A 12,010-nucleotide genomic window follows, 5' to 3' on the forward strand; every position below is an offset into this window, starting at 1 on the left:
AAGTCATTATAAACAATTTATGAGATTGAAAATGAAAAACGTGGAGCGCATGCAATACAAAGCATTAGATTTAATTGACAATAGTCAAACTACATAACATAGACCTAAAATTTCTACAAAGGTAGTACAAATTTGAGATCGATTTTAAGCGGACGTTATTCATATACCCACATTCATACATATATTACTCTTCATATCAATTCAGGTCAATCTCATAAACTGTTTATAATGACTTTTGCTAAAATTTCAAAATGAAAAGTTATCAACACAAATTCTATGGGACTAAGATATATTATTTTCTAATTTTTAGTCCATTTATAAAAGCGTGGTATATTAAAAAGTTTTTTATTTTATTTTATTTATTTTCTACTTTTTGCTCTTATCTGTATAAAATTTTGCAATAGATATTAAAATAATTCAACTTGCAGTGAAAAGATAACAGAAGACTATGCAAGAAAAATGTTGTATGCTCACGTTTATTATATGCATACAATGTACATATATACATATAACAGCAATTAATTTCATTTAAGGAAATGGCGTGTCGTCTATTCCCGCTGTAGCGTATGTAGTGCATATTTTTAGGCGCAATATTTAACTTCTACTGGCGGGGCGACATCTACCTATAGAGTTTTTCTAATTGTATGTATTTGATATGATACCTACGGCGAGGTTGATATTTAGACCAGGTTTGCCATAAATACCTTTGCTATATTTGTAGTATAAATGGTGGTCTGGACCAGGGTTGTTGCGAATATTCGCATTCGCAACGGCGGAGCTTCCGCATTCATTGTAACATTCGCATTCGAATACTGAAGGGACCGAAAATTACAGGTATTTTTTTACGAGTTAAACTTGGCCAAATGTTTTTTATTCCGAAATAAAAGCATTTTCCGGAAAATAAACAAACCAAATTCAACAAGTTTGGTATCCAATGAAAGATGACTTAAATAAAATAAAACTTAAATGTCTAAAAGAGGAAAGCCACACATGGAACAAGTAAGAAAGTCTAAGTTCGAGCGGAGCCGAACATTAAATACCCGGCGCAAGTATTAAATATATGTTTTCCACCTTTCCGAAAGCTACCGCTACATGATAAGCCGGCGTGTATAAATTTTAAGTTAACTAGCGTCCTTAAATTTCAAAATATTGAAATTTCAAGCATTTCTGAAATTTATCGTTATATGAAAAGCGGCCGTAATTTTAATCCGATTTCAAAAATTTTCAATGGTTTACTTTTATGTGGCAAGCACAATAACCATACCGAGTTTGGTACAAATTGCTAGAACGGTTAGCGAGATACATATACGTGATCATAAGTGGGCGGTGCCACGCCCATTTTCCAAAATTTTATCATAAACGTATTTCCTGGCAAAGAATTGTTGCAACCATCATTTTCAATAAATTAGCTTTAATATTTACTGATTTATCGAGGATTTCGTATTTCTCGAAATTACCGTTATATGGGATGTGGGCGTGGTTATTGTCCGATTTTAAAAATTGTCAGCCATTTGGTATGCTGTACCAGGGCCAACAACTGTGCCAAGTTTGGAATAAATTGATGGAGCGGTTACCAAGATATACACATGTAACAATAAGTGGGCGTGGCTACGCCCATTTTCAAAAAAATGTTAATATTCTTATTTTCCGTCTAAAATTTATTATAAATATCAATTTTGAGTGAATTATCTTCAGTAGTTACTAAATATCGCAGTTTTTGTATTTCTGAAAATTACCGTTATATGGGAGGTAGGCGTGGTTATTGTCCGATTTTGCCCATTTTCATACCATCTGTCCTACGCCCGAAAGAAGTACACGTACCAAGTTTCGTTAAGATATCTTAATTTTTACTCGAGGTATCGTGTGCACAGACGGACGGACAGACAGTCACCGCTTAATCGATTTCTCTTTTCATTCTGATCATTTATGTATACATTTGTCTATATCTATCTCCATTCGTTTGCCTGTTACAAACAACCGTTATGTGAACAAAGTTATAATACCCTTGTGCACAAGTGCGCTAAAAAATTAGAATAAAAATATTTCAATAAAAAATGTTAGTTAATTACCATAGAACAAACATTGGGTCAGGTATGTATTTACATTAAGTTATAAAATATAAACAGAGGTGGTAGGTAACCTTCATTCGTTATTTCTATTTAAAAGCTATTTCAGTCCTCTTTCATATGATACCAAATTTGTTTAAATTGGATAAGCGGTTTCTGTTTTATCCGGATAGGACGCTTATTTCGGAATAAAAAATATTAGGCTAAATTTAACTCGGAAAAAAAAATTTGGTCCCTGGAATATTGTGCAAGTGCACAGACGTAAATCTAACCAGCCACTGAAGAAAGCATTAAAAATGAGTTACAAAAACTAAAATCGAAAAACGCTGACGTGTTTAAACAACGATGCTAGATTGTGAAGATGAAAGTCAGGAGGATACATCCGACATTTGCAGCCCCGATGAAATTCTCAAAAAGTAATTATTGCACCGCAATAAAAATAAATAAATATAACTGAAAGTCCTCTCAACTGATGCATTGTCAATCGAAAAGAATTTACAATTTTGCCAAGTTTCAAGTTTTTCAAGTTTGTCGCCTCGAGCGAGTAGTTATATAGTGCGCAGGTTTGATTTACGACCCTTCAAAAAGGTTTTATTAGGTACAATGTTCCAATTTTTAAAGTCAAGTACTAAAAAAACATTCAGTCTTATCATGAGTTTAATTTTTTCCGAACCGGTTCACTTTTGGTTTTCATGTACATATTTACTATGGGCAGAATACAAATTTTCGGGTGAATTTTTTTCGGCCAAAACTCAGGATAAGGCAGATTATTAAAAATTATTAACCTTTCCATTTTTGATTTACCTAGATCTGAAATAATTGATGAACCTTAAAGTTAAAGAAGGTTTTATTAAAATTTACCAGTTTTCGTTATTTTCTTAAGTGCTAAAATACATGAAATCAAGAATTTAATATTTTAGTTGAAGTAAAGAATATATGGCGGCCGCTGTGGTGTAGTGGTACGCAGTGCGCGTTTCCACTTTGCAAGGCCTGGGTTCAAGCCCTGGTCAAAGCAACATCGCAAAAAAAATATAGAAGAAAGGGTTTTCTTAACAGCGATCGCCCCTCGGCAGGCAATGGCAAACATCTCAGTGTATTTCTGCCATGAAAAGCAGCTTCTCATAAAAATACAATCGCCGTTCCAAGTCGGCGTAAAACTGTAGGTTCTTCCCCTTGTGTGACAACATCAAGGCGCACGCCAGAAATCGAAGGGGAGCTGACAGCCTGAGCTATTCAAGTACGGCGGCGAGGAGCTGATAAGGTGCATGCATGAACTCTTATGCAGAATATGGTCAGATGAATGAATGCCCGACGACTGTAATTTAAGTGTGCTCTGCTCAATTTACATGAAAGGCGCCCCGCCATGCGCGCCAAATATTGAGGGATTAGACTTGTAGGAATAGGCTACAAGGTCTTAACGAGCGTATTGTGTGGAAGGCTGAAGCCCAACGCCAACGAACTGATTGGGCATTCAGCATCTATTTGTCGACTTCAAAGCCATGATGTCGAATTTGGTATCGCCGTGAAACTAATATGGTTGTGTAAAATGGCGTCGAGTAATACCACCATTTCCGCTGAATTGGGATTAAAATTTAATTCATTATACAACTTTGGATATATTTACGCGGAAAGATTTTTAAATTTTTACATTGAGCAAAGCTGAGTTGATACGTTCATTTTAATAGGAAGCCACTGGTGCAGTGAAATAACACCCGCGGAAATAACGGCCGCGGGCTTTATTTCCTTTCTTTTAGTCATTCGTAACAACCAAGAATATCATTTTTTTATTCAGAGTATTCAGCATATTGTATTTAATTGTGGATATAATTTAGAAAAACTTAAAGAAAAGTCACATGCAACCCACCGAGGTATAGATAAAAATGTTTCCTTGGTAATAAAAACGTGCCCTGCGAAAAATTTTTAAAAACGGACAACGGAAATACGTGCCCTAAAGTTCAGTCAGTAGGAAACTTAATATATTTTAATGTCACTTGATAAATGTCGATTAAAACAAAGAGATTTTGTTTACTTTCGAACACGATTTCATGTGTTGAATCAAATCGGTATTTTTTAATGCGGGTTTTGGGTAGGTACATATAAACAAGATAACAGAAAAACTAGTTATGTAGATTTTCGGACTTAGCGAATGATACATGGGAATTGTATGGTGTGGTATTGCCTCTACATATTAAGGTGATGTAATATTATGGCAGATTTTATTACAAGAACTCATCACAGGGACAATTCATCACAGCATTATTCATTACATGAACATTTCATTACAGGGACAATTCATCACAGAATTATTCATTACATGACCATTTCATTGCAGAGACAATTTATCACAGAATTAATAATTATACGTGCATTTCATCCCAGTGTTATTTATTCGATGGAGATTCATTCAATATTTTGTGTTTGGTGTTAGTGTTTGGTTAATATCGTTTCGCTCTGTATTTTTTTTAGCTACAGTTCCTGTTGAACTATGCTGATACCTGTGCCCCTTTCCTCTTACCATTATTGTGCCTTATTTCATAAGTTAGCAACTGTTTTTATCGTATTCGTGCATAGAATTGCTCCTTCCCCACCAGTACCCCGCTAAAAACTCAGCGGGTTGCTAACTTTTTGTCAATTCCCTTTGTGCTTATATTTATTCGGTTGACTCTTTGCGTTGTTGTTGTTGCACACTGCAATTGCATTACATTATGCTTTATCACAATACTGGCGAATGGCAAACTTCGCCGAATTTGGCGATGCATGGCCGTCCACCCAAGGCGAATTTTATATAAAGTGGTAGCCAAGGCGAATTAATATAAGGTAATAGCAGGAGGACAAAAACAAAAATTTACATGTATTTTGTTTTGCTTTGGCGGCATAAACTGTCAAAATCTGTAAGAGTGTGTGTAGAAATTCAAACAAAATTTTTCAATTTGATATCAGAAGCCGTGCGGCGAAACACATACACAAAATCAGCTGAGCTAGTAACACCACCTTATATAAATTCGCCTTGGTGGTAGCGGCAGCCCAAAAACAAAAACTACACAAACAAAGTAGAAGCACATTAGCAATCATTACAAAACAAAATTACAGCAAACACATCATGTTGACAAACATAACGAATTCGCCTTGAAATCAGCAGCACCGGTAACCAGCGTTGCCAGGTTGACGTTTTTAACGTCATTTGGACGTTTTTTATATCCTGTTGACGTTTGGACGTTTTTTGTCTAAAAAATTAGGTTTTTTAACTTCCCAGTAATATTTCTTTGTTACTAAATCTTGTAAGTAGAACTGATTTTGAATTATTTTCTTAATAAATCTTTACAAGCTTTGTTTTTTGTAGCAGATGCTCAAATATATTTATTCTTTCGACACAGATGACTTAACCCTTATTTAAGCGCATAAAGAAAATGACACAATTAGTCGCATGGGGCCCCTTATTGAAAATGTAATGAACGTAAAAAGGCTGCTATTGCTATGCTATTGCTACGTTCCTTCTTAACAGAACGTAATTTAGCTTTTTCGACAACAGACCACTTATTTATTAACAAGAAGAAAAAAAAATATATCAAAAATCAACGCGATTCTTTAGCACCTTAAAACTTACACATTATTGCCCTGGAATTTAATGGGCATCAAAAAAAATCTGAATAATCTGAGTAAAAAGTTGAAAATCTAGCTGATATTTTGCCAATTTTTTATAATTTTTGCACAAAGTTTGAAATGTGGATTTATATTTTGTTTGTTATATAATGAGCTAGGCTTTTATGGAAAAATAATAAACATTAAATAAACAAAAAAGAAACAGCCGAGATTGATGACTTAATGAGCTGATGACAAGTGTATGTATAAAATGATTTTTATATTAACGATCTCAAACCAGTTTGGAATGAATTTTCAATGTGAGCAAATGACATTTTAATATACCTTACGTACATATGTACCTTTGTATACAATGCAAGTTTAATAAGAACAATTCTTTGTGCATACATTTGAAAAAGACGTTTTTGGGTAGAAAATGACGTTTTTTCAGGCCAAGAGGGACGTTTTCTCATGCCGAAGACCTGGCAACACTGCCGGTAACACTCCCTTATATGAATTCGCCTTACGTTCACCGTTTGCTCTGCTATTTCGCCTACTTAAACAGAATTAAGCTGATGCCAGATGAAACTTTGTAGCTTTGCGTGATGTTTATTACTTTGCCAGCAAAGCGCCAGACGCAAAAGGTATGCCACAATGAACGCCAAGAAAACAATTTTGTGCTGCTATTTTACTCGTCAAAATTGCAGTGGATTTTGTATATTTTGCTTTAAAAATATCAGCTATGTGATTAAGTTTTATGTTTCTACATGAAAACTCGAATTTGGACGAAGCAAAATAAATATTAAACCGGCTGATTGTCAAAGCGCGCAAACAGATGGGAGTTGGCCATCTTTTCGCTTCGCGCTGCAGCTTCAACGATCTATGTGGCATGCTTTGTGCATTTTTATACAATTCATCTTATCTGTCAAAGCGAATCTGTCACGTAAAGCGCAGCAAAAGTTTTATGTGGCATCAGCTTTAAAGCTGTAGCGAAAACAGCTGATACCATTTTGTCCCTTTTATAATTTGGGTGACCATTAGCGTGGGCCGAAAATCCGCTTTTTTAGAATTTTGATTGGTAAAAGCAAAAATATGGTTCATTATGCTCTAAAAACAATCTGTGTGAAAGATGACAATTTTTGGTCAATATCTTAGGCTTGCCCAAGTCCATTAAAGTTCAGTGTGCTCAAAAAATAAAAATTAATTAATACTTTTTTTTAAATAAAATTGCAAGTATATTCGAAGGTATTAGTCCTACATAATGAACCATACTTTTGCTATTACCAATCAAAATTCAAAAATAGGGGACTTTCGGCCCACGCTAGTGACCATATGTAGAAAAAGCGAAAACAGATTAAAAATGAGGAAATCATAACCAATATATATATAAAAGAAAGATAAATTATTATAAATTATTTTTTTATATTAAGCCAGATTTAACCAATCGATAACTATATTGTGCAACCAACAAAAATAATTCGTGCTATATGTTGTGTTCTTCTAAAATTTTGAAAGCAAAAAAAAAATATGGGCACCTTTGGCATGTACAGCCGTCATCGTCCAGCGGGGCAATAGAAATAAATCTATTCCCCAAAGCGCCGCCGAGCGAATTTCGCATTTCGCTTTGGCTGTGTTCAAATTGACATGGTTACGCGCGTTCTAATTTTGAAAGCGGGAATTTCGCTGTGGTGAGTTCGCCGGCTCGTAGCGTTTCTGAGAAATCTAATTAAAAACGAAAGGATAACAGCCAAAAATTTCTCAAACATCTCTTCCCTATTTATACTTTCGCCACTGTATGCACATGACTAAATAAATATGTTTGTTTTTGACTGTTAAATCCAGTATTTGTGGGCTTTCTCTTTGAACATTTTTTTCTATTCATGTTTTTTTTCAATTGATCTTAATTTTATTCTAACAATTTTTATATCGATTGACACTTGTTGGTTTCTTTAAATCAACCTCAGATGAATTTCAAATGTAAAATTTAAACCTCGTTTACAATTTGAGAATCGTTTGAGAAAAACATTTTATATGCTTGTATCGAAATCCTGTTTTAAGCATTGACTTGCTTTTATTGAAATCCGTTCTGTCGTTGATGTTATGTTGTGGTGATGTTCATAAAAAGTAAATGAAATAATAGAAACAAACTAGAAGTGGGTAAAAATTTCAGCTGATTTTTTAAAAATCAGCATGTTGTAAGCGTCGTAAAACAATTTTAACTTTACTCACATATTTGTATTCGTACGTCCTATTATAATCTATAATGATTTTTATTTTTCGAGTTTGACAAATAAAAATCAAAAGTAATAACACTGGATCACAAATTTTAATTTTGAGTTTGTTCTCCAGATGCCACTATCCAATTTGTACGTAGAACCGCTCGCTGATTCCGAAAATCGAGTTAATTTATTTTTGTATGGATACGTTTTTGATATATTTGCAATTTACCGTTATTGAGCTTAAAAAAAAGAGTGGTTCCACTTAATCAAGTATATCTCTTTAATTAAATAATCGTAATGCGAGATATAGTAAATGAAAGAAAATAGTCATTATTTTTATTCGATAAAAATCGATTTTTATTCGTTAAACTCGAAAAATAAAAATCATTATAGCTGTAATTAAATTATGTAGTAATGAATTTTGTCGTACTTAATTACGTTGTAATAAAATTTGCTGTGATGAATGGTCCGGTAATAAAATGGGGTAATTAATTGTGCCATAATAAGTAGAGGTACGATCGTACACCGTCTCCAAAAGAGTCACAACTCAAAATAATACGTTTGTCAGAAAATGCGAAAAACTATTTCTTAGCACATGATAATCATATGGACAAGGGAGACTTTACCTAAGGTTTTTTTGCTCTGCGTACATTTTTAGCGCATAATCTAAAAAATGCCAAATTTTGAGTTGTGACTCCTTTGAAGACGGTGTGCGATATGTATAATTAATCCCTTTTCACTACTTTTCTATTATTATTTAGTCATAATTGATGATTGTTTTCTGAGAAGACACAGGTTAAAGACTTGTAAACAAAAATCAGAGTTGTTATGTTCAGAATAATAAGTTAAAAGTCTTAGTACAAAAAATATACAGCTTTTATAGAGAGACAACGAAAAAATGCAAAATTTCTACAAAATTTCCGTTGTTCCTCCTTAATCAATTCTTGATTCCATCAATTATTCTCAAATCGGCTTTAGATTGTTCATTAATATGTTTATTTAAATCATTGTACCATTCTTTAATATAACGTCTTTACTATTTACAGCAAATGGTCCGATAGGCGCCGATGGTCATATTGGAACATCAAACATTCCTGAAACAATAAACGGCACAACCATTGTTGGTGGAATCAATCAACAAAAGACAGCAACTAATACGACTACACAAAAGCGGCCGCAAAGACGAGGGGCGAAACCACAACCTGACCGACCTCAAAGAGTTTTATTCTGTTTAGGATTAAAAAATCCACTTCGCGGCTTATGCATCAACATAGTTGAATGGAAGCATCCTTTTTTAATTACCAGGAGAGGATATAATTTTTTCGGCTAAACACGCATCACTAGTTTACTGGTATTAAACTAAGGAAACGTAGATAAAAAAGTTGTAAAAAATAGGGAGTTCACAGTGAGTTGTATACTGTCGTCATCAGAGGCGTTAAAAATACTTTTTAAATAACATTTAAATACAAAATACAAATGCGTCACAAAAAAGTATATAAACTACTATTACAAAAAGTATTTAAATTCAAAATACAATACATTTGAAAATAATTTAGAAATCCCTCCTACAAACAAAAGGCCGTAACTATCCAGCCAGAACAATATCCGGAAACGTATCCGAAAATGAAAACAATATCGTATAAAAACCTGATGTTTCATCCGTTTTCCGATTCCGTTTTCGGACGTTTTTCGGATCAATTGCCCCTTAAAGTGTTCTGCCGAAACGTATGTGCAGAAAACTATCGAAAATGGTTGTAAAACGGATGCGCTTTCGGCTGTTTTCCTGAAGTTTGTCTGATTCAATTTTTCGTTGAAAACGATTTCATTATGAACTTCACAGAAACTTCTTCATAGTTACTGGAAACCAAACAAAAAACAATTTTAAGATTCAGCAATTATTTCAATTTGAATAAATAATTTTAATGTGTTGCTTCTGACGGAATTCGAACCTAGGACCCCCTGAAAGCTAACAAATAGTAGCACACTTCTCTGTACACTCATGTTATCAAATGCTCAGTTTGAACAAATATTTTAAAATTATTGTTTTGAAATGAGATGATGACATTTTTCGGATACGAAAAATTAACAAATATGGAAATCGTTTTCTGAACGTTTTTCGGAAAAAAGTACGTTTCTCTGCTGGCTGGATAACAGAAGCTTCAAAAATTCTTTATTTTTCAATGTTATTGTGGCTTATTAACATTTTATTTTTAATATTTTTATTGAGCTTTGTACCGCTATTGTTTATTAGGAAAAATTGAAAAAGCAACAAAGTCTAAGCGGTAGAAGTTATAGCAGCTATTTCGAAGATCACCACGTCTCCTCATCAGACTTCTTTTTTCTGGACTTCGGCAGGGATCGAACCTGCGTATTCGATGTGCAAAGTCAGAAGCGTTAACCACTGAGCTATGTACACCCCGTAAACTCTTGTTGCTATTTAATTTTCCTTATTCAACCAACTACTATCAAGTGCAGCTGATTTGCCGCTATTTAAACTCGACAGCGTGGTTGTTGTCAATTCTATACACCCATTTGCTTATTTGCTTTTTTGTATAGTTTCAGGCAAGCTCTTCCTAAACTATGTACAAGAGTTTACGGAGTGTACATAGCTCAGTGGTTAACGCTTCTGACTTTGCACATCGATTACGCAGGTTCGATCCCTGCTGAAGTCTAGAAAAAAGAAGTTTGATGAGGAGATGTGGTGATCTTCGAAATAGCTGCTATAACTTCTACCGCTTAGACTTTGTTGCTTTTTAAATTTTTCCTAATAAACAATCGTGGTACAAAGCTCAATAAAAATATTAAAAATTCTTTATTTGTTGCAATGAAAAAGTGAAGAAAGAGAATGAGTAAATTGGTAATTTGTTTATTGCGCTTCGTATGACCTTCTTACATTTTTGATAACCCAAAAAGGAGATTTTCAAATTAAAAAAAGGAATGACAGTCTTGTACAGCAAAACTTTATGATATGACAAATAATGAAGAATAGACCGAGTATTTCAAAATACGTAAGTATTTTAAATTCAAATACGAAATATTCTTGTAAAAATGTATTTAAATACAAAATACAATTACGCATTTTATAATTTGTATTTGAAACGCTTAACATCACTGGTCGTAATGTTGTACATCGTAAAGTTTTGGAACTTCGTTAGTAATGTTATGAAAATACGATCTATAACAATATGAGAGCATACAACATTTTGTGAAATCCCTAAAGCAGCATTTACATGTGGCGATTTTGTAAGCGATTCAATGACGCCTTAGAAGTTGCTTTCACTTAGGGGAACACGATTTTATCTCTTTCTAAAAATATAAACACAATTTACAAAGGGGATTTTGTGGAAAGCGATGGCGAATCGCTTAGAAAAGCGCCTTGTGGGTCGTTGAAAACAAACATGATACTGATAGCGAAATACTACAGAACCCATTGGCAGGTATAATACGCACATCACCGTAAAGCCGGGCAGCCAACTGACTTGTATACTGTCCCCGAATTTGCCGCGAAATCTCTCCGATTTTGTACGAAATTTCCCGCTTCAGATTCCAAATATTTAAAAAAATAACAATAATAATTACTAGGTGCTTACATATATCATGGTCATTAATATTTAAAATATATTAGGTCATAAATTACTTTACATTTTGTTTTTGAACTCTCCACCTCTAAAACTCGTTTATCCCTTTGGATAAAAATTGTGCCGCAATTTGGGCTAGCTAATGAACCATTTTTTTAAAAGCCACGTATGCGTAATGCCAACATATTTAACCTAAAATTATTTATTTTTTTTTAAACTTATATTTCGCTTCTTTGAGCAATCTGAAATTCTTTTGACAGTAATAGACCTAATAATTGAAAAATTTTTATGTTCCAACAAAAACTAAAAGTTCAGGAATTCTATGGTAAATATTTATAAAATAAATTAATGTCTAATTTCTTGCAAAAATCAGCCCATTCGCTAATCGGGAAGGAAAGGAGAAATTTTAGGCAATAAGTCCACAAGGGTCTTGAAAAAGTTTTATTTTGCTTATATGCATTTTGAAAACGTTTCTTTGGTAAAAGAAATTGGTATAATTTTTAAAGACTCCAAGAAAAGTATAACATAAATTTTGAAAATAGACTTAGAATTGTCAAATTACGTGCAT

General features: G+C 33.5%; 1 protein-coding gene across 2 annotated transcripts in view; it reads left to right on the forward strand.

The window, feature by feature from the left end:
- LOC118745787 (muscle calcium channel subunit alpha-1) overlaps positions 1-12,010 on the forward strand; it is a gene marked incomplete at its 3' end in the record, with an annotated part of 467,188 nt that overhangs the window by 56,953 nt on the left and 398,225 nt on the right. For both annotated transcript variants that reach the window (XM_036479462.1, XM_036479461.1), the window contains 1 exon segment: positions 8,911-9,148. In XM_036479462.1, coding sequence (XP_036335355.1) covers positions 8,911-9,148 — 238 coding nt within the window.

The sequence above is a fragment of the Rhagoletis pomonella genome, unplaced genomic scaffold (assembly GCF_013731165.1).
Source record: "Rhagoletis pomonella isolate Grant_MI unplaced genomic scaffold, Rhpom_1.0 Rhpom_scaffold_00009, whole genome shotgun sequence".
NCBI lineage: Eukaryota > Metazoa > Arthropoda > Insecta > Diptera > Tephritidae > Rhagoletis > Rhagoletis pomonella.